Source organism: Notolabrus celidotus, chromosome 10 (assembly GCF_009762535.1).
Source record: "Notolabrus celidotus isolate fNotCel1 chromosome 10, fNotCel1.pri, whole genome shotgun sequence".
Classification (NCBI taxonomy): domain Eukaryota; kingdom Metazoa; phylum Chordata; class Actinopteri; order Labriformes; family Labridae; genus Notolabrus; species Notolabrus celidotus.
Window position 1 is genome coordinate 5,012,624 of NC_048281.1, and position 23,187 is coordinate 5,035,810.

Consider the following 23,187-nt stretch of genomic DNA (forward strand, 5'->3'; position numbering starts at 1 on the left):
ATTTTGAAGAAACCGGAACGGAAGTGTGTTTGTTTCTGCCGCTCAGGAAGTAGTGAGTGAGTGAGACACAAGTTCCAGTAAACTGCTGCTAAAACCCTCAGAACACTCAAGAAGATGGACAACGATTCAATCGACAGTTTGATCCTGAAGCTGCACGATGTGGACGCGGTGAAGTTTGGAGAGTACAAGCTAAAGACCGGAATGATGACTCCTATTTACATCGACCTGAGAGTGCTCGTGTCCCACCCAGCGCTCATGAACCAGGTCAGCACGTGTTACCGAGCCCAGGGCAGAATAACAACTCTTAATGATACACTTTAAACTATGTTAAAGTCTGTTGCTACTTTACGTACAATCAAAGTGTGGTAAACATCTTATTTGAATGCCTCTGACCCTCGTGCTGAAGTACTGAGATACTACTGCACACGTGGGTGTTTGACACCTTCTGAACATTCATCAATATTTAAGATTGTAGTTAAACATACACCTTTAGTAGTTCTTGAAAAAACACAGAAATAATCTGTCTGCTATTGACTTATGATGAGTTCATGCAACTTTAGGTTTTCAGTCTTACAAATAAATAGGCATAATTAGAGGGAGGAAAGGCATAGTAACTCATGATGCCATACAATACCTGATTCATTGCTACGATAACAATAATATCGCCATACAGCGGTTATTCGATAATTATCTAATTGCAAGACACCTGTATGTTGATGCATTGATGATGTAATTGTCATGTCATCAAGTAGAGACTCGGTAGCATAAATAATTGGGGCTGGAGATGCAATAATTGTAGCATGATGACGATATATTGCTGTATCGTTATTTTGTCCCAGCTCTCAGGGAAAACATGGAGAACTATGTTTGAACCAGTCCACTCCATGACATCAACATCTGACATTGTGTTGATAAAATTGAAGATCTACAAAGTTTAAAGAGATCTGTCATGGAAATGTTCAAACTCCACATGCATGGAGGGATAGTATGGAACTATTATTGTTGCAAAAGTATTTGTAAATTTGAATTATGATTCACAAATGCATGAACTGATTCACAAATGCACACACACAGATCTACAAATATGTAAACATATTCACAAATGTGTACATGAATCCACAAACCTGTACACAGATCTGTAAATGTATCAGTGAAAAATGCATACTAGTGATGACTCTCTTAAAGTCTAAGTGTTGTTAGCAATGATCTAAAAACACACACTAGTCCTCGCTTACAACTGAGGCGTTCCTCTCATTGGCTGTCTGTCTACACGTGACTTTTGCGACAGTTCTGTCGTGTGTGATCCACAAATGCGTAAAAGCCAAGCGGCAACCTCCGGTCTCAAACGATGAAGCCCATGCAGAAGTGTTATAAACTGCAATACATCGAGAATCCACTTGAGGCTGGCTGCAGAAACACCAGAAACCACATAGACATGAATGAGAAAAAGACGATCTTTGCAGCATTAATAAACATGTTTACAGCCTGGTTCAAAAAACGGCTTGGCCCTACGAAGCTAATCTCTCTAATGGCACACACTGTACGGGGGGCAATTTTTTTTCTAACATGACGGTTCAGAAGATATTGAGATTCCAAGTTTTTGCCCAAATAAGGACATGACTGACATGACTCCAGGTCGTCACACTCTGCCTGGTTGAGTTCCGCTTTTTCAATATGGCTGCTGCCGTCGATTGGCTTCAAAACAGCTCTCAGGAACAGATAGGTGACGTCACGGATACTACGTCCATATTTTATACAGTCTATGGTAAAAACACACCTGTGTGAGGCGACTGTTTCAGTGCCCTGAACTCAGGCTCACAGGCGACAGCTGCTGGACCGAAACAACTGAACCAGCATACAATTTTAACATTCACCCAATATTACGTTGTTTTAAGTTTACTTTTACAGACAGGTGATACTACCACTGAAACCTGATTCAAAACCACAAACTTGTGCTTACAGCAGGCGGAGGATGATCCATCGCGGCCTTCCTTCCTACATACTTGTAGATGTGTGTATGCATTTGTGCATCATAATGCACATTTACAAATACTTTTTCAACAGTAATAGCTCCATAGGATAGGGACTATGTACTGTATGGGTGAATTGGGGTACTCAGGAAATCTGTGTGCCTTGTTTTGTGATGCAGCCAACACATACACCACTGCCACAGCACCATCTGACCTCTTTTCTTTGTCGGACTTTTTACAACTTTTGCTTTCGTTAAAGGTTTCAAGTCTCATCTACCAGCGTGTGCAAGAAGAGGGGCTGCAGTTCGACAATGTGTGTGGGGTTCCATACACAGCTCTGCCTTTGGCCACAATCATCTGTTCAAGAAATGAGCTACCTATGCTTATCAGAAGGAAGGAGGCCAAGGACTATGGTGGGTGGCAAGAAGCTTTAGAGCTAAGAAAACACAACAATGGCCTTTTGTTTTAGGGTTGCAACATTTGTTTTCTGACTTAAGCTTTCAAATGTTGTAACACATTATTTTAAATCTCAAGGAGGACAAAAAAACCTCATCAAATATGACAAGATTTTTATCCACTATGATCCTCACCGATCATGCTACCTGTTAGAAGTATGATGCTTCTCTCTATGGACGTGAATGTTAACTGATAGTGCAGTTTGATAGCATCTCTTTCATTGACCATAAAGCAGGTATTATACTATTTACTCAACTTTCAAACGCCTCCTAATGCACCTACTTTTGTCTTGGGATAGCACATATGCTCCACTGTAAGATGACTTAGTTATGGCCTTGAATCAAATTGAAAGTTTCCACTATATGGACTCATGGCGCTCTTCTTTTAACCCTGTTAGGAACCAAGCGTCTGGTGGAGGGTTCATTCCAAGAGGGGGATACATGTCTGATCATTGAAGACACAGTGACCAGTGGCACCAGCATCCTGGAGACTGCTGAAGTGCTCTACGCAGGAGGACTGAAGGTACAGTGGTTGCAGCAGGGATGATTATTTCACAGGGATTCTTTTCGTTTGGGTGATTGTTTGTAATCCTTGTAATTTCTTCAAGGTGACAGATGCTGTAGTCCTGATGGACAGAGAGCAAGGTGGCGTAGCGATGTTAGCTTCTCAGGGAATCAAACTCCATCCGATCATCTCCATGTTTAAGCTGCTCAATGTGCTGCTGGCAGCTGAACGCATTGACGCCCAAACCGCCCAGAGTGTCCGCAAGTTCATCTTGGACAATAACACTTTCAGGTACAGTTTAAAGTCACATTGTTAATGTGCATGTAAATGTGCATGTATCACCTACTTAGTATGACTTTAAATGTTCCTCTTTTAGCTCCAAAAAGGAGAACGGCAATGGAGTTTCAGCCACGAAGAAGCAACGTCTAGAGACAGAGCTGAGCTATGGAGACAGAGCCAAACTACCAGGTATGTGGTCATGGTCACATGATCAAAAGTGGATTTGTCGTTGTTGTTTTTTTTTAATTGTACTGTTTTTTTGTCACCAGATGTTCACCCTTTAGCATCAAAGCTTTTAAAGATCATGGAGGAGAAAGAGTCCAACCTGTGTGTGTCTGCCGATGTGACAAGCAGCGAGGAGCTCCTTAAGCTGGCAGACTCTCTAGGCCCAAAAATGTGCATGCTGAAGACCCATGTAGATATTTTAAAGGTCGGTGTGAAGCCTGTATGTATTTTACAACAAGAATAGTGTCAGATCAAATCTCCTCATGCTGGTTTGATGTCTGCCAACAGGACTACACAGAGGCCTTCAACCAGAAACTGCAGGCTTTGGCTGAGAAACACAACTTCCTCATATTTGAGGATCGAAAATTTGCTGACATTGGGAACACAGTGAAGCATCAGTATGAAGGTAAAAGGGGACGTAGCATATTGTTGTGTTTGTCTTCCCTTCCTTATTTCAATCCTGGAGATGGCTAGTGTCAGTTAACAGCTTCAATTTTAAAGAAATGTGTTCCTATTTCTTCATTCCTCAGGTGGCTTGTACCAGATCTCATCTTGGTCCCACATAGTCAATGCTCATGCGGTGCCGGGGCCGGGTGTCGTGAAGGGTCTCAGCGCTGTAGGGAAGCCTATGGGCCGAGGTTGTTTGCTCATAGGAGAGATGAGCTCCCAGGGCTCTCTAGCTACTGGAGAGTACACAAAGGCCGTGGTGAGCATGTTTCTCTATTGTCTGAGCTCACTACATGTTTATAGTTTTACACTGTCCCGTTGTTAATCCCTGTTATCTGTGTTTACAGCTGAAGATGGCGGAGGAGCACACAGACTTTGTGATCGGGTTTATCTGTGGCTCCAAGATCTCAAAGAGGCCGGAGTTCATTCATATGACCCCTGGGGTGCAGATACAGGCTGGAGGTACTTTTCACAGCACTTTGCACTTCTTTGCATGTTTGGTCATTTTCTTTCCAAGAAAGTTTAGACATGTTCGTAAACATTATTAAAAGGTATCTATGACTGGGCGTTGGTTTGGCTTAGAGGTTACAGCAGGCCCATATACACAGAAGCTGTGGTCCTCATAGCAGTGGTCGCTGGTTTGGCTTCAGGCCACAGCCCTTTTGTTGCATGTCTTCCCCCACTCTCTGGTCCCCGCATTCTATGTCTTGTGGCTACAAGGGGTAATGATATGAAAAACTCACAATAAGATAGAAAGCCAAAGACAGATTGTCAGCAAAATTAAAGAGATCTTATAACTGTGAAGGGAGAAGGGAGGGACTTGATCCAAGGATTCTTCCTGTTCAGGATCTTCAACATAGGTCCACAATCAGAGAGAGGCTGTACCACAGTCCTGTGGGTAAAGCAGAGAGAGCACTGAGCTTTTGGCTAACTTAACAGGTCTGGTTTCCAGTTGCTGGTGGTTATTAGACAAACCACTGTGTGACCCTGCTGCATGAGCTCCTGCTGAGAATTCCCTTCCCAGGCTGTGGGGGAGCTCCTTAAGTAACCTGTGCTATGATTACCTGATTGGCTGCAACACCTGCACTGCAGTGTTCATTTTGGCAGCTATTTTAGATTTAGGCTGTTTTTGAAACCGCCAAATAACTAGCAGTACATACTGATTTGGCCAAAATTCAGTATGTAGTATGTGAACAAGAGCAAAATCTGCAGTATGCCAAAACTCCCCAGATGTCTACTGATTCGGGAAAATTTCACAGTATACATCGGACCAGTCTGCCTCATGTACAGTTTCCCACAATGCACAGCGCTCGTTCCGCTTTTTCTTTTTTCTTCTTTTTTGACGAGAGAACTCAGTTTTTAAGTGCTGTGAAAATTATTAAATTCCATATAAACCACTTCTTAACTTTTTAAATCATAAGTGATGCTAAAGAAGGAGTTTCTCTATCAGCTGCTTTATGAAACTGGAAATCCAGTGACATCTGGCTCAGCATACTGCAGTCCAAACCCAACAGAACGGTCATACATGCTAAATTCAACCGCAGTATGTAGGAGGCAGTACCTACTGCTTACTTCATTCGTAGGTAGTATGTAGCAGGCCGTTTGGAAAACAGCCCATGTCTAAAAGACAACAATGCCTGTTAGTTTTAGTCACATTTTAGTCTTTGAGTTTTGCTAAAACATTTTCTGTCTTTAAATAATTCATGTAGTCGATCAGATATTGGTAACAGGGTTATACCAAGTGTTAAAATCATCAACATTTCACTCTTAAAACACTTTTGCCTGTGTAATAAAGTTAAATAATTCAGCCTGTCCCTGCTAAAAAGTGAAAAGAAAACATTCTTGATGTCACCACTGTGACTGTATTTTGATTCTCATGGCATTTTTTTGCCCTGTAACACAAAATACAGGGCTGTATTGCACTTTTACGACGGTCCCTGAATGTACCTGCAGTGACAGGTGCACTGGACAGATGGCCGGTTCACTGCACTCTGAAATGCATCTGCATCTGGACAGGGAGTTGATAAAAACTTACCAGATGTGTCTGATGTTTCACCAAACTTTAAAAAATAAATAATAAATAAAAAGCTGTAGGCGCTGAGCTCTTTACAGTTATAGCGGCAAAAAGTTCAAATAGCAAACAGACATCCCTTAATTTTGGCTAACGAAATTAACACTCCTGCACTGGGAGATAGATCCCCTCCATCACCTCCCCCAGCCCGAGTTTGCAGTATTGCCCTCTGTGTTTAATTGGAGGGGCAGTTTCCTCTGGTTTGTCACAGTCTCTCTTCAGCTGTCCTACCGAATAAAGTTCAGAAAGCTTCCCCAAAAACAGTGATTCCTAAAGTTGGGGTGAGCACCCCCTGGGTGCACACTAAGTGGTAGGGAGGGAGATCTCATCTAGAATGTTTTTGTTTTTTTAGTAATCAAAAAAAGAATATTTTACCCACTATTGTAAAAATATATTCACACATAGTATATCAATTTGAAAGAAACCCTTCCTAATAAAAAATGTTTCATTAGTTTTCTGCCTTTCTTTGTTTCCAGGTAGGGTTAGGGTTCATTAACAGTTACCCAACAGAAGCATCAGGAGCAGCAGGTTATGACTGACTTGACTGACAGGCGGGAACACTGTAGCTGTTGGCGATGAGGCTCAAAGCCCGCCTCTTTACCTCACACTAGCACAACAGAAGTTAGGTTGCCTTCAGCATTTCCAATATGGCTCCCGCCGACGATTAGCTTCAAAACAGCGCTTCAGAAAAGTTGCATAACCTCATGGTTATAGTTTTCTTTCAAATCCACCATACTGCAAGAGCCTTGGCAACTATAAGCAGGTCACAGTTTGGATACAACACAAATACTGTCCAGTTCTGTGAGGTTTCTCCTCCAGTTGATGCTATGACTCATCTTGAACACAGGGAGGAGCTATTGGACAAACAATATTGCTTTGCTTTGCGCGCTATCAGTAGTCCTTCTCCTCCCCCATGTATCTCTCTCATCACCTGTTCCTTCCTCTCCTACAGGTGATGTGTTGGGCCAGCAGTACACCACTCCAGAGGACGTCCTCTTCAACAAAGGCTCTGATGTCATCATCGTTGGCCGAGGCATCTTGGAGGCTCCTGATAGGCTGAAGGCTGCTGAGTCATACAGAAAGTCAGGCTGGGAGGCTTACACCAGAAGACTGAGCAAGACCGACCAATAGGAGCGAGTTGTTTGTCACCTGGTTGAATTTCAAAATGTTTCTTTTACCTTACACTGATGAGAAGCTCTGTGAAAAAAACTGGATATATGCTTTAATTTCAGGAGGAACCCCAGTGTGCACATAGGAGTATACGTAAACACAAACAGAGACATTACAATGCCACATCTGTACGCACAAGTGTTACCACACAAACACACAAACATTTACTGACGTTTGTACGTGGTATCTGGAGACTGAGCCGATAACATGTAAATATGGGCTTCTGATTCTATCCTGTTATAAAGCTGCTTTGATATAATGACTCCTTCCTGTATACCCAGCTGCTGTGGTGCTATAACCAGGTTTTAAAATTTTGGGGAAAAGGATTCAGTATTTCGGTTTTCTTCCTCACCATGCCAAGTTTAACATACATAATGAATTATATAGATAGTTTTATTTTTGTTGAGTGTGACATGGCTTATAAACTTCAAAAGTCATAAATGGGTTTAATGGTATAAGCAGAAATGGATGGTACCTTCTACTTCCTGTGTAGATGGAGCTTTGTTGATTAAAGAACCATTCCTATGCATGCTTTTGTATCATCTCTGGAACATCAGACTGAGATCTTTATTACAAAGAAGAGGGTGTGACTGGTTTTGTTTACTTGTTGTGTTGTGGATTTGAATTCAGGCCATTTCTTGTTTACAAAATGAACTTTGGGTCAACAAAAGACTGATGGCTTTTTCTTTGCTTGATCGTTTGCAGCGACCTGAAGAGGATGTTACGGTTTGAGGTTGATTTTCAGCTGGAGAACTCTACAGTTGGTGTTAAAACCACTCAGATATTTTAGGTTGTTGCACATTTAGTCATGACTGTCCTCCTGTAGTCCAATGTCTACCGTCCATATAGTTTCATTCAAAATAATAAATACTGTGTTGAGAAACAATTCCAAAGGGATATACTCACTGAGTCATGATGTGGAATAACTAGTGATGTGAGCGAGCCAGCCTTTTCCACTTCAATCACCTCACTTATAAAAGACACAGTATGAATACCTTGTGTTTAGATAGACAATTATATTTGGTTTGTGACACCTCCTTGTAGGAACAGTCAGAAATAAACACTGCAGCATTACTGAAAGTATTCTGTTTGGTGTTCTCTAACCGCAGACTTGTCTTTCTTTCCCTCCATGTATTTTCCATTTTTGAGTAATAAAATAAATGGGACATGTATTTTTTGTCATGAGAATAAATACTTCAATAAATCTTATAAAATATGTTTTCCTCTGTGTTTGTGAACAGTTAAAAACTGTCTCTTCCTTTATATACTACTGTATAGCTACTAACAGCACATATTACAGTATTTCTCAATTGCTAAAACACTAAACTCTGTCTGAACAAGATTCCTTAGCGGCCTGAACCCATGTATTGAATCAGTCACTCTTTTGTCACTTTTTTCACCTGTTAGACACAACTTCAAACACATTCTCACTCACTAAAACACATGTTGCACTGTGATGCACTTGTGTTACATAATGATAAGCACAGGTAGCAAAAGTGAAACACATTTAAAGCACAGGTGTCACAGCTTAAACACAACCACTCAAAACTGATCACACTTGTGGCTAATGATGTGAGGAAACCAATGTAAGCCAGTTCAGAGAGCACTGGTTGTTGAAGGTTGAACAATGGACAGAAATAATCAGAGAGGCAGAGGAAGAGCGTGTGTAAGAGGTGGTTGAGGAGGAAGAAGACAAGAAAGACAAACAACAGTAACTTCTGATGAAATCCGAGCTACTGTGATTGACCATGTTCTTCTCATTTGTATTTATTTTCACTTTATTGTTACATACAGGTGCTACATTCAAAGATTTTTTTTTAGCCTCCTGTGAACAATAAACATGATTCCTACAGCTTCATGTCCTGAGCATTGTGTTTTCAGTGTGTTGATGTAGTGCAGGGGTGTCAAACATGCAGCCCGCGGGCCAAAACCGGCCCGCCAGAGGTTGCAATCCGGCCCACAGAACGACTTTGCAAAGTGAAAAAATTACAGATTAGACATTAACTGCAAATTTCAATGAAAGTAACTACTATTTTAAATTTGTCCTCTGAGGGTCGCATACAATCATAGTGCTGATGGAGCGCACCTGAACAGCACTTTTTCCCGGGACTTTTTCCTCAAAGTGAGAAAATAGATGACTTGCTGTTTGCATAATCCGGTTGAGATTCATTAAGTCTTTTTAGAGCACTATAAGATGATCCACTAACTACTAACACTAGCACAACACCCCTGCATACAACACTGTCCAGCAAGCAAACAGTTCCTTTCGGAGCTGAGGGGTCCAGGATAGCCAACTTTACCTTCTTCATTATTATAATTTCTCTGTTCTTTTGCAGTAAAAATGACACTCTGTGTGTCAGGTGAATTGATAACTTGTTTGGTGTGTTTGCAGCAGGTTTCAGTGCTTAAAGAGTAAAATGTTCTGCCCCACTATGAGACTCATCATGGAGAACTGTTTTTGTAGAAAGATAGTTGATTACATTTTCAGCACATACTTGTACTATTTTGCACTAAAACAAAGGGAAAAATTTAAAGTTGTCGTTATTTATAGGTTATTATGTTATGATTTTACTGGTCCGGCCCACTTCAGATCAACTTGGGCTGTGTGTGGCCCCTGAACTGAAATGAGTTTGACACCCCTGATGTAGTGTGTAATGACTGCTCAGTATTGTTTTTAATTCTGATTGACTCTGGGTATGTTCTGACAACATGGTTTGGTTTTGAAGTAAGAGTCAGAGGTTTGGTGAATGTAGTTTGAAAATAGGGTTTTGTGTTTATAGTGTTGAGAAAAGCGTGGTGGATGTCAAGAAAGGTGTTTTAGCAACTGAGAAATACCATATACACGTCTGTGTACAGGTGTTAATCTACTAAACTGTTGCATGTTTTACTCCACATTTCAAAGCAGGAATGAGCAGTTTGTCAATGTTTTTTTTGTATATGCAACTTTAACATATTTAAATGCTAGTAGCTTGAACTTGTATCCATCAGACGGTCAATATTTTTGACTCAAGTGAAAATGTAATTCAATTCAGTGAAACTATATGGTTTTGTGTCAGTCTCAGGCCTAATTTAACAAAAATGAGAATATCATGGGTTTGCATCTTTTGATAAAATGAGTCATATTATCAATATATTACTATACATCAACTTGGAGGACTATCCCTTTAATTTAAAGGTGTAGACGTTTGAGACATAAGTGATGTCACCTAAATTGTTTTTAAAACAAGTCTTTCTTTGGTATCATGCTTGAGGGATGTATGCACACATTTAGAACAGTCCACATCAGTGTTTCTTTCTGTCTAAGGATCTCATGCTGGATTGTTCCTTTAGAATCGAATCTAGTTTGAACCCAGCATAACTACTTCCCTTGAAAACTCCTGGAGGGCTATCAAACAAGACTTTTTTCCAAAGTTGTAAGGCAGGGTGAGCCACCCAGCAGCACAAGTCATTTGCAAGGCATATGTTATGGAAATGATGCCCTAACGGGCGCTGACTGGGGCAAATTGAGTCGGCAGGTAGCGACGTTACAATGCGCCTTTTTAAAGATCAACGCAGGCACAAAGGTTAAACACGTTGCCTGGCACAGAGGAGGTGGAGGAGGAGGAGGTGAATGAGGGAGGGCGTTCTGGACGGAGAAAAAGCGTTGGTGAGAATAACTAATTTCGTTTTTGTGTGTGTGTCCAGCACACACTCACGAGCCCCTCCCCCTTGTGTCAATATTGGATCAGATCAACGCACCGTGCGACAGGTGTCTGTGCTCGCCCTGAGGATCCTCTCTGTCGTTTTCATCCATGAGGCGTGGAGAAAAACGTAAGGGGTGGAGAGAGAGACGGAGAGACAGAGAGAGAGACTGGAGGTATAAAAGGTGTATACCTGTCACAAACGGCACACACGTTCAGTGCGCGTAAAAGGTGAGTCCTTCCCAAGCACGCGCATTTGGCCTCTATCCTTAACTTCTAATAAAGGTAGGTTGTTTTTAAGGTTCCTCTGTTACTTTTATCATTCAGACTATTCTTTGTCTGTACAGTGATGTCAAATTTATTTGTATTTTAACTTTTCCAAATCTCTCTCTACAGGATACCTGAAGACACAGGAGCCAGCTGTTACGCGCCCATTGTCTGTCTCTCACTCGGATCATCATTACTTTTTGTTGCGCCTTTTTCATGTCTGTATTTGCTTCACGTTGAGCCTCACGCACAATACCTGAAGATGAAGTTTTGTTCGTTCGGCTCGCGTTATGCAGGTACGGGTTGGCAACTGGAAAAGACGCAAACTTTGTTTTTTCGTTATGGGGGCATCCCCGCTGCATCACTGTTGTTGACAATGTCAATCCGCAGTTAAGACTCTGACTGAAGTAAAGTTGTTTTAAATTTGGTTTGTTTGTTTGGCATCAAATTGGAGGGCCTCGTGTTGCAGCCAGTCTGCAGCATATAGCCAAAACATATGCACAAGACATCAGACGCTTGGACCTCTGCTCTATCTCAACGACTAAAACCGACATAGTTTCAGTAACTGAAGCACCAGGTGTACAGAGTAGCTTGCTGTTTAGATGGCCTTATTTGCATACAGCTGGCTGCAGGCCATTCTCTAAAGAAAGCAATGTCAGCTTCTGAAAACTTGTTGGCTGACAACTTCCTTTATCCAGACGATGATTGAAAAAGTCTTGCAAAATAATTTGCATGTCTCATTGGAAAAGATATATAATGTAGTCAAACATTATTGGTTAATTTATTTGGAGAAAAAGAAAAGAAAGGTTATAGCAGGCAAACTAAAACTGCTCTGACTGGCGATAAAGGTGGCAAGAAGTCTTTAGATTAAATGTTTTATCCTCTATCCAACATGTGTTTTCTTTTTTTTTTAACTGAAACAGAAAAGCAAGGTTGTTGATCCAGACCTTTCAAAAAATGAATATGATCATGTAAAACCTGCTCGCTTTTAACAGACACACCTGCATGTTCAAGCCAGGAATAATGCTGCAAATGAGACAATGTAACTGCTGATAAACTGTAACTGATAGTGGTAAAGTGACCAACTGGTGGCCACTTACTGTTTACCTTTCAGTTAGTGATAGTAGCTTACCTTCCTTTATGCACCTGCCTGAATTGACCCTGCATATCATATCTGAAAAGGTCGACATTTACAATGATTGGGGTGATAATCGTCGTATCTCCCTTTGGCTTTTATTTGATAATCATTTTCCTAACGGCCTATTCATGATGACAGCATGTATTTTCCACTGGGGGCTTATTCATTACTGTCCATCTCCTACGTCATGACCTGAGGCCTCAGGGTGGCAACAGGGAGCACAGAGATAGGCTTAATGGAGGGTTATGTTAATCATTAACTAAACATTAACCACACTCACCAGACATCTGATAAGGGCCATCTGTCATCTGGATGCCATGATGCAGAATTTAGACGATTGAACTGCTTGAACCTTTGGCTGTTACTTCTGTAAAAGAGTATCTGCCTTCTAGTGTTTAAGTGCACTGCTTAAATGTACACAGGTGTAACAAAGGTGTTACCATACATCTATCTGATGAAAAACACACACAACTGACAAGGCCAGTGTTACAAATACTCTACTCTGCTGTACATTTGTAAGAAGTAAACGTCAAACAGATAACTTAATTTAACAGCAGCGATGACAAGCAGCATTTGGACAGTTCTTTCTTCAGGGGAAAATAAACATCCAGAACAACATTCAGTCCAAAAGTAACCTGAACGCACACATTGTTACAGACTACCCAAACCGGAATTACACAATTAAAGCATCATGAGTTCAGTTTTAAGAGTTGAAAATTATGAATCCTACAGGCACACTTTATCCAAAAATGAAACACACATTTTCATGTAATGATGCATTGCATTTCAAGATTTGCAATCTTGGTGCATGATTAAAGTGTAATTTCTGATTATGTAGTCTTATTCAGTTGCATTTCTCAGTGAAATTGCTCATGCTCAGGTTTTATTTAGATGTACTGCTTCTGTTCTCCAGTGAATCCCCAGTGCATGTCCTACGCAGGTGTCATCACCTTACAAGAGTCATTATGTGCGGGAGTCCTTCCTACATGTCATTCTTTACCTGAGAGCCTATTTGCCTCTGCTTGGAGCTCTTGTCAATATTTGTTTAAAGCCAGATGAAGGGAAGGCTCACACTCCTCAGTATCCTGGTTACCTTGCCCCAATTTAAACTGACAGTCCCAACTGGTCCTGCTGTTGTTGCTACACCCTTCCCTACCAGCTCCAGGAGCAGCATGAGCACACAGGTAATTTGTTTAGGATTCAACGCGGAAGCTGGCCAGAGGCTTTGTTATTTTAAAAACTAAAGTGCACGAGTGGAGAGATCCATCTTAGTGCAGATGACTGTCTTAGAGATTGGTCTTAGTTTTGAAAAACACTAAATGAAGATGTGTTTCACATGGTGACTTTCCAATGAAACATGAAGAGCTCACAAAGAAGCCAGATAATGTGTGTGTTGAAGTCCTTTGTTTTATAAATAAATATTTAAGCCCTTCACTGCAAAACTTTTTACACATTGTTGCTCTATACATTCTTAAGGATACACAAAACCCTACATGTTTGTCCAAATTATGTGAAAATAGGTTGAAATAAAATCCAGATGTGTGCAATATGAATAAGTTAATTACATAGCATGTAGATATATACATATATATATATAGATAGATAGATAGATAGACAGACAGACAGACAGACAGACAGACAGACAGAGACAGACAGATAGATAGATAGATAGATAGATAGATAGATAGATAGATAGATAGATAGATAGATAGATAGATAGATAGATAGATAGATAGATAGATACTTCATTCATCCCCGACAGGTGAAATTCGGGTGTCCATCAGCATACACTATGTACTCAGCTTAAGTCCTGTTTTTATTTCTTCTGCTATAGGCTCTTTGCTGGTTGATATCCCAAACCCAAACCTACTTTCTAGCATCCTATGGGGGCTGATTTGACTTATTGAGTTATTGAATTATTAACAGAAGCTATTTTTTTTGCATGTTTCAAGTATAGTTAAGCTCAATGTGCAAAGATTAAGCATACACAAACACACACACACACACACACACACACACACACACACACACACACACACACACACACACACACACACACACACACACACACACACACACACACACACACACACACACACACACACACATTGTTAAGGTTTAGGAAGGGGGTTTTAACATTGTATTATTTTGGATTCATCTGTTGCATCTATGTCTCCTCATTTGCTCTTCCTGAACTTTGTTCCCTTTGTTTCCCCGGCCCATTTGCATAACTTTCCTATCAACGATAAAGAGACAGTGTGCTCTCTGTATAAAAAAGCCTGTTAAAATAAATCTGTCATGTTGGTCTATAAAAATAAAGTAAATCAAGCTTGATTTAACCATCATGAACTCAAACCTCGCCTCCTCTTATTCCCGGACCTCTGTTGCCTTGGTTGTGACCCCTTGAACTCTGCTGGTCTATATACAGTATCACCATTAAGACTACTGTTTGTATCTGCTCAGCAGGGACATGATTACATTTGTGGTGCCTGCTAAACTGTCGGCTGCTATCAGTACACGGTGAAACAAGAGCTCCCCAGAGGCGGTGTGTGAGCGTGTTTGTGTGTGTGTGGCTGTCTGTGTGTAGGTGGGTGTGTGTGCCTGTAGGATGTGTGCTGCTTCCTCTGACAGTTAGCGATAATGAAGAGTCATGCAAATGCTGGAGGCTGGGTCCCTCCCCTGGTTGCCTAATCCTTACCTTTGCTCCCTAATTTTCAGATGTTAGAATAAATGCATCAGGATGAGAATTAAAGTCATTTTTTAGATTGAAACAGGAGCTCTATGACCCAATGAGGAAAGATAATTTTGGTTTAATACCTTGTGATTCAAAACATCTTATGATAGGAAAAAACGGGACTAGCTTTGAGGATGAAAAATAACAAAAGCAAGAGGCTGTTTTCATTTTGAGAAGGGACAACTGATAGAAAGTTACATAAAAATCATCCCTCTTGTGTTAATTATGTCTGCTTGTACACCTTAATGCAAATGCAGTGTGTGTGTGTGTGTCTGTCAGTACACTTTAACAGAGTTTGAATAGGTCTATGTCAACACTGAAAGTAGCTTTAAAATGTTACAATCTACATCGTACTCTTCAGTGTTTTTCCTGCAGGTCAATCCAGCTGCTTGTTTGTCCGTGCAGAGATCAACGAGGACAAGTGGAGGCGGCACGAGCAGATGTCCTGCTCGCATCCCTCATACCTGGATTAGTCTCCACGGTAACCTTCCACCTGAAGGAGGGTCATTTATTCAGTGCAATCTGTGTGTCACTGTGCGCCTTTATGTGTGTCATGTAAAGAAAAAAAGTCACGTGTTGGTGTGTGTGTGCTTCCATGCAAACACGTTTGAGTGGATGTGTATGTGTGACTGTGCAGGTGCGTTCACTGACTATTCAAATATGAAGTCCCAGCTCTCACTGACCCAGGAAACAAAATCCATCTCACTTCCTGCAACCGATTTACAGGTATGAACCTCCGAAAAACAACATCTAATATGGACATGACTGCAGCCTGTCACATGGGGGAAAAAATAGTGGAAGGAGGTTTTATTAAACAAAAGGTACCAACAAAAATAACTCAAAACCTCCAAGAATTAAATCCAAATAAAACGCAAAAAGAACACAAGAGAGATGTACAATAATCCAACCCAGGACAAGAGAAACAGAGCAACTAAATCCACAGAGTCATTAACACAGGTGTGGAACAAAGGACACAGGTGAAACTAGTCAGGTTAATCAAAAAGGGCGGGAAACACACAAGGGCAGGAAGTAAAACTAGATTGTACACACAACAATCGGAAACTGCAAAATAAAACTGGAAACAAGACTAAACTAAGAAACACTAGAAAATACATAAAGTTCTACAACACAAGACATGGATCACTAAACACAAGAAGACATAGGATAACTTAAAACAGAATAGACATGGAAAGGAACCAAGGCATGAAACACAAGGGAAAAAAACTAAACTAAAGATCATAGTGGCATTCTAACACAGAATCTAAAGAAGATGATAGCTTAGATTGAAGAAGGAAACAAAAATAATTATTTAAATGTATAGTGGTTAAAATGAAAGTTGTGTCTGGATCATAGACTGTATAAAATGTGGATGTAGTATCTGTGATGTCACCCATCTGTTTCTGAAGCGATGTTTTGAGGCCAATCGTCGGCCGGCGCCATATTGCTGCTGTTGAGTGATTGTGACATAAAGAGGCGGGCTTTGAGCCTCCTAGCCAACAGCTACAGTGTTCCCGCCTGTCAATCAAGTCAGCTGTGCCTCTCATTGGAAGACTCGTAATCTAAATATCTTTGAAATTGCTTAGTTAGAAAAAAAAATCACCCCCGTACAGTGTGTGCTGATAGAGAAAGGAGCTATCCAGACTACACTCGTTTTTTGAACCAGGCTGTAAACATGTTTATTTCTGCTGTAAAGATCGTCTTCTTTGAATTGGTGTGTATGTGGTTTCCGGTACTTCTGGAGCCAGCCTCAAGCGGATCCTCGATGAACTGCAGTTTTTAGCACTTCCACATTGGACTCATATTTTTAGACCGGAGGTTGCCGCTTGGTCTGGATTTGAAGCGGTACATTATTACAGTGTCTTGGCAGATAAGATGAGCAGCTCTCAGCCTGTATTACTAGTGTCTGATAATCATGTAGGTACAGGATATTGTTATTTAAGTCTCAAGCTGAAATGTTTTGAGAATGAAGGAAAAAAGGCTTAATGACTTGCACTTCAGAATTGCAAGAATAAATGCTTCTTTGTAACCTCGACTTCATTTAAATCTTCTCATCATCTGCATATACCAGGCGATTATTACTTTTGAATTCAGGCAAGAATATGATTCAGCTTAGTTTTAATATACTGTAGGTTGCACTGAGGGATCTGCAAGGCATTTTGGCCCACATGATATCACAGTAATATTTCACAGTAAAGGTACTTCATTGATACCTGAGTGGCTAATGTATTATAACATAGTTTGTATGAATCAATCAGCAACCTCGAACTGCAGCTGGTGCGGAAGCGTTAGAAACTGCAGTTCCCAGAATGTCCACTTGGGGCTGGCTCCTGAAGTACCATAAACCACATACACACCCATTTAAAACACTCGTCTTTACAGTAAAGATAAACATGTTTACAGCCTGATACAACAGAACCATTTTGGTCTGAATAGCTTATTTCTCTAAACCCACATACTATAGGGTGATTTTTTAATAACTCATTAATTTAGAAGATAATAAGGTTATGAGCTTAGCATAATTAGAGGCATGGCTGACTTGACTGACAGGTGGGCACACTGTAGCTGTTATCATTACTTCTGTGAGTATAGTTAGGTTGACCGAAAGTTAGGTTGAGTCAGCTTTCCAACATGGCGTCCACCAACAATAGGCTTCAAAAACCGGTCAGAAACAAATGTGTGACATCACTGAGGCTACGTCCATGTATTATACTGTATTATTTGTAACCCTTACATGAACGCCACCCCTTGTGTTTTGCATTAGACAACCTGCAATGCAAGATGAGCTTTTGAGTAAAATTCATCTAGGTGTGGGAAAACTTGTTCAACATGTGATCCTGGACTTTCTTCCTCAGTCCTGTATGGGGCGGACCAGTTGATGTGTGATGTACAGGTGTAATTTTTCATACAGCAAGATAAGAATTCAAAGTAGAACTGTACAAGCTTTGTATTGAACTACACTGTCCCCGACACATGCAAATCCAACAGCTGCATTTAACAGGGAAATGAGTGTGTCTCTGTGTGTTGCCAATATCTGTGCGTATGTGTGTAGAATCTACAGCTGATCCATTTTATCAGACCTGTGAGGATGAAAGACCTTCCTTATGTATCCCACTGCAATGACACATGTATACAAGCATGCACACACACACACACACACACACACACACACACACACACACACACACACACACACACACACACAAACACACACACACACACACACACACACACACACACACACACACACACACACACACACACACACACACACACACACATGCAAGCACACACACACGTGACACCTGTGTCTATACAAGCCTTTCCTTTCACCTGGCCATCACCTGCTGTGGGGGGAAGCAGGGTGAGACACACACACTTACACATGTACAAGCACACACACGCATGCGTACACACACAAACACACACACACACACACACACACACACACACACACACACACACACACACACACACACACACACATGTAGAGTGAAGAACAATGAACGGGTTAAAGGAAAACAATGAGAAAGCTGTTCACACAAGTAAACAGCTTTCACTTGCCCTTAGCCCATAGGTGAAACACACACACACACACACACACACACACACACACACACACACACACACACACACACACACACACAAACACACACACACACACACACACACACACACACACACCAAACATTTACATCGTTTTTCTGTTCATTCATTGCAGCTTGATCGTTACAGACATCTGAGGATGATTCATCATGATCTTAACTTCATTTTAGTCCAATTTAAAATCAACCATTGAAGCAGCATGGGTTTAAAAGGCCAGCTTCAAGTCTATCAAACATAATGCAATAAACCTCTTTGCCACTAGATGTCAGCAGTGATCAGGCATGATTCTGAAAATGCTGTGCACCTCTGAAAACCCTCTGTTCCTGTTGGACACCCCACTGTTATTACTGGTGTATTCAACATGATTAAATCTACATTAAGTGTCTTTTACTGCAATATTTTAACCTGTAGGTGTGGCTCAGTACAGATGCTGTGTAGTGCTTTCAATTGTGATTTCCCTGTATAATTTAATATGAGAATACTAAGAATAAGTATTTTGATTTGTGTTGTCTTGAATTTGGCTAGACACTATGTCAAAAAACAGAAGAACATAAAGGGAAATGATTTGCACACTATAGTTTAGGAGAATAAACTTATGTGAGTGGGTGGTGTCCATGGGTGTAGCTGTAACAGTGAGGCAAAGGCAAATCTGACATCAAATGTAATAGGGTGAGAGTAGTGCTAAAATTAAAAACACACAACCATTGCATCACTCCCAATTAACATCATAGGGTCTAATAAAGTCCATATTTAACTCATTATTATTCATGCTTTCTGCAGTTTAAGTTTGACTATTTAAAATGAAACCAATGACAGAAACTGGACTCAAATGTATTTGGTTTAGAATGTCATATAAGATATTATGTCTCTCTTATAAGCCTTTATTTGGTGTCCCCTTACACTTAAACCTGGTTGGAAGTGCAATATATCTTATTTCTTAAAACTAAATATTTCTATTTTCAACCTTTTGACATTTCACAGTGTATTTGGTCACTCTGTAGAATATAATTATGCACTAACATGAATCCTATGAGGCTATTGGGGTTTTGTACATTTGAGGAACTTTGCCCCTCATTCCTATGGCCCAAATTATTCCCATACTTCCAAATGTGGGTCTACAAGGAAGGTATGGACTAATCATTTCTGGTCAGGAAATAAAAGGTTCAGTTTTCTTTTACCATAAACTATTGGAAAAGAGATAAGGAAACTTTGAGATGAAACAGGTAGCCCTATACTCACGATTTGGGATACCTCAGGGTCTTTTCCCACCCCCAGTTTCGGCTCCAGTTTACCTACAGCAGAGGAAAAGAGAGAGAGAGAGAGAGGGAGAGTGAGAGAGGGGATCAGCTCCCAGAATGTGTCTATTATCCTGCCACCCCAATCAAACTGTTGTGTCAGTGCGTTACCATTGTATGGTCTTGGGTCAGGTTGCCTGTGACCATGGCTGCCATACTGATGACTAAGTCGGTTTGGGGCTCTGAGGACAATGGCGCTCTGGAGCCTCCACAAAGCACCAGGCTAATGCTCCCCTTTCAGCCGGCCTGCTCAGCTGCTGAGTGTGCAAGGCTGCTGGGCAAATGGAGTGGCGCAGGTCCAGGGGGCCCGGCCCTATAAAAACACAGACGAGGGGCTCTTCCCCGACATTGATTATACTGGATCTGTCCCACCTCAGTACGTCTGTAAGTATAACACACCGCCTCAGACTTAGCTAAGAAACCGCAATAAGGGGACAGCAAGGTGCACTAGGTAGGAGCCAGGGTGTATATGATAGGGAGATAGCTGTGGGTGCACTTTAATGTTGATTTGATTTGCCCAGAAGCAAAGAAATGGTACATATGGCTGCTTTTAGGGTTTACTAGATTATACCTCAGCCACCCTTTTAACAGGGAAACCTGGCAAGATGATGCCGTACTGGTGAGCTTGTGTTTGGCTGGTAAACATGAGTGGACATCCTCACTTCCAAGTTTGGAAAGTGACCTTAAACACATGTTAAAAGTAAATGTGCAATGATGTTTTATCAGGAGAAAGGAACTTGAGCATAATTTTTGCCATCCCAGCCGATCAAATGGCTCTTTTTCTAGAGATAAAGCACAAAGATTGCAGTTCTTGATTGAAATAAACCCCAATAATAGTTTGTCAGGTTAAAATTCGGTGTTTTGTAACTGTTCAGTTTAATTTCAAGACATCTGTCAATCACTCACTTGTCATTTAGGATATCGTACCTACTCAGGACTTGCAGATCTTTTTGGATTTAAGCTTTATTTTCCACTAGTTATACTGATCTCTTTTTGAAACCTCTCTGCCTTGGTCAGGGAGTAACCCCTTAAGGGAGAAGAAGCAGCCATGAACACTCAACAGATGGAGCAGATGGGCCAGTTCAAGATCACAGTGTGGGAGGAGGAGAACTTCCAGGGAAAGCGCTGTGAGTTCATGCTGGAGTGCCAGAGCATCATGGAGAGAGGATTCAAGAAGATCCGTTCCATCAAGGTTGAGAATGGACCGTAAGTCTACACTGCTGGTGTTCTTTTCATTGTCCCTTCATCCCTTTGGTCTTAACATCTATCTATATGAGCTGTGATTTCCATACATGTAATGACCTCTTGACCTCTTCTGAGTCTTGTTCTCTGTTTGGATCATGGTCTGTATTTTTACATATTTGGAAGATTGGTTTTTACCAGTCCTAACATCTTTGCTAAAAGGCTGTCCAAATTAACTGTACAAAGCTTTTACTATGTAGTCTTTAAGAATGCCTCACTGCATAAACAGTAATAGATGCTAAATATTGGGTCCTCACTGCTGTCAAAAACAGATAAGTAACATCAAATACAATCTCATATTTCCTCCTTGTCCAATAATAATTTCATCTGCTTGAAAAAGTCTGATTAAAGCACACATGACTTGAGCACAGACTGTCATCAACAAGAGAAGGGGCAGGATACCAAAAACCATCAATTACAGCCCGCATTATTACTTGGCGTGTATTGTTTGCATTCGTGTGAGCATGCATCCAAGTGTAACCGGGTTGCGATATGAGTTGGCTGTGTGCAGCTGCTGGCTGTGAGCCAGAATGGCTGGCTGACTGACTGGTGATCAGATAAAGAGCAGCGGGTGCAGCAGCAGTAGCAGCAGCGGCAGCAGGGTGGGAGGCTGGAGCAGCAGTATTTAATGTTTGTTTTGTGATCCCAGAGACAAAAGAAGCTGCATGCTGATTTCACTTATGCCCTTTATGTGGGCTGTGTTTAACAAAAACGCCTGTGACAGTATTGTTGCTTATTGTTTCATGTAATCATTATTTGATTTAACTCAAAATGTCGCCCCTTCACCCCCTCTTCCCCCTCCTCATCTCTCCCCTCTACCTCTTTCTTTGTCCAGTTGGGTGGGTTATGAGTACCCAGAGTTCCAGGGACAGCAGTTTATTCTGGAGAAGGGAGACTATCCTCGCTACGAGGCCTGGAGTGGAAACAGCAGCTACAGAACCGAGCACTTGCTCTCTTTCAGACCCATCAAGTGCGCCGTGAGTGACCCCATCCTTCAATTCATCCTTTTTGCTCTTTTCAAAATCTGCTGCTTACTTATACAAAGCACACCTATCCCTCCACATCCACATCCATCTCTCTTTGTATATACCAACTTCTGTTTGTGTTGGTCATAAGCTTATTAGATCTATTTACTCAAGCCCCTCCAGCATTAGATGGCACGCCTTTTACCAGCAGCTTAAGCACAAACAATGCAGTGTCTTTTTGCGATACTTGAAAGTGTTGTGTCACTCTCTCCATCCCCATTCAAACATTTATATCAATTACACTCTTGCTCAACTGTGGCATGTTTTCTTCTCCTTGTTCCTGCAGAACCACAGTGACAGTAAGGTGACCCTGTACGAGTGTGAGGACTTCCAGGGCCGTAAGTTCGAGGTGTGTGATGACTACCCCTCCCTACAGGCCATGGGCTGGTGCAGCAAGGAGGTGCCCTCCATCAAAGTCAACTCAGGAGCGTGAGTCACTCTTCTTCATCAAATCATTACTCAGCCTCGCGGTTCCTTGTGAATATAATTTTACTCAAAACACAAAGTGATCATTTCCTACATTTGCAAACGTTCTGCTCTGAATCCAGAAGAATCAGTCTGTAAGATAAGTCAGCCTGTTCTAACTAACTGTAACGTGGACGTATTATTTCAAATCATCATGTCATTTGAATTATGGAGTCCCTAGTTTTCCTGGGCTTGTTATCATCTGATCTGACCCTGACTCACCCCCCCTCCTCCTCTCTACAGCTGGGTGGCCTACCAGTTCCCTGGCTACCGTGGCTACCAGTACATCCTGGAGAGAGACAGACACCAAGGCGAGTACAGAAACTACAACGAGTTCAGCACCCAGGCTCATACCAACCAGGTGCAGTCCATTCGTAGGATCCAGCAGTAAGCCTTCACTGTGCCTGTCTGATCCCACCTGACAGAATAAAGCCCTCACCCTGACTCCCCTCTTCCTCACTTTGAACCTGGACAGACCGCTGTCACAGACACAGTAGATGGACAAACTCTTTCTATCACTCTGTGGCTCTGCTTCTATGGAAACTAAGTACCTACTTCTACTACCATGCTTAGGCATGTTCTTGAAATAGGAAATAAAGGCTTTTCTTCCAAACTA

The 23,187-nt window shown here is 41.4% G+C and overlaps 2 protein-coding genes and 1 long non-coding RNA gene across 6 annotated transcripts; all 3 read left to right on the forward strand.

The window, feature by feature from the left end:
- The first annotated feature begins 22 nt into the window (after positions 1 to 22).
- umps (uridine monophosphate synthetase) lies at positions 23 to 8,294 on the forward strand. The gene is made up of 10 exons (XM_034693673.1): positions 23 to 264; positions 2,230 to 2,383; positions 2,824 to 2,948; positions 3,034 to 3,221; positions 3,307 to 3,398; positions 3,479 to 3,639; positions 3,723 to 3,840; positions 3,965 to 4,140; positions 4,229 to 4,343; positions 6,905 to 8,294. The coding sequence occupies exons 1-10, from the start codon at positions 115 to 117 to the stop codon at positions 7,081 to 7,083; spliced, it is 1,458 nt and encodes a 485-aa protein (XP_034549564.1). The 5' UTR covers positions 23 to 114; the 3' UTR covers positions 7,084 to 8,294.
- Positions 8,295 to 10,859: 2,565 nt separating this feature from the next.
- LOC117820045 lies at positions 10,860 to 11,496 on the forward strand. Its single transcript, XR_004632676.1, has 2 exons — positions 10,860 to 11,033; positions 11,199 to 11,496. It is a non-coding gene; the product is annotated as an uncharacterized LOC117820045 (long non-coding RNA).
- A 4,131-nt stretch (positions 11,497 to 15,627) lies between these two features.
- On the forward strand, positions 15,628 to 23,187 carry cryba2b (crystallin, beta A2b). Of its 4 annotated transcripts, none has more exons than XM_034693677.1 (5): positions 15,628 to 15,667; positions 20,857 to 21,045; positions 21,917 to 22,058; positions 22,393 to 22,535; positions 22,815 to 23,187. In XM_034693677.1, exons 2-5 carry the CDS (start codon positions 20,888 to 20,890, stop codon positions 22,960 to 22,962), a joined length of 591 nt encoding a protein of 196 aa, XP_034549568.1. In that variant the 5' UTR covers positions 15,628 to 15,667; positions 20,857 to 20,887; the 3' UTR covers positions 22,963 to 23,187. The 4 variants fall into 4 exon arrangements, with proteins under 4 accessions (XP_034549568.1, XP_034549566.1, XP_034549567.1 ...); XM_034693675.1 differs by lacking the exon at positions 15,628 to 15,667 and adding an exon at positions 20,148 to 20,223; XM_034693676.1 differs by lacking the exon at positions 15,628 to 15,667 and adding an exon at positions 20,373 to 20,458.

Bases quoted from the DNA above. Each gene is read 5' to 3' on its own strand.
- umps (XM_034693673.1), top strand. From the start codon at position 115: ATGGACAACGATTCAATCGACAGTTTGATCCTGAAGCTGCACGATGTG. The intron at 3,399-3,478 runs GTATGTGGTCAT...TTTTGTCACCAG, and splicing joins AGACAGAGCCAAACTACCAG to ATGTTCACCCTTTAGCATCA. The intron at 3,640-3,722 runs GTCGGTGTGAAG...GTCTGCCAACAG, and splicing joins CCCATGTAGATATTTTAAAG to GACTACACAGAGGCCTTCAA.
- cryba2b (XM_034693677.1), top strand. From the start codon at position 20,888: ATGAACACTCAACAGATGGAGCAGATGGGCCAGTTCAAGATCACAGTG. The intron at 22,059-22,392 runs GTGAGTGACCCC...TTGTTCCTGCAG, and splicing joins TCAGACCCATCAAGTGCGCC to AACCACAGTGACAGTAAGGT. The intron at 22,536-22,814 runs GTGAGTCACTCT...TCCTCTCTACAG, and splicing joins ATCAAAGTCAACTCAGGAGC to CTGGGTGGCCTACCAGTTCC.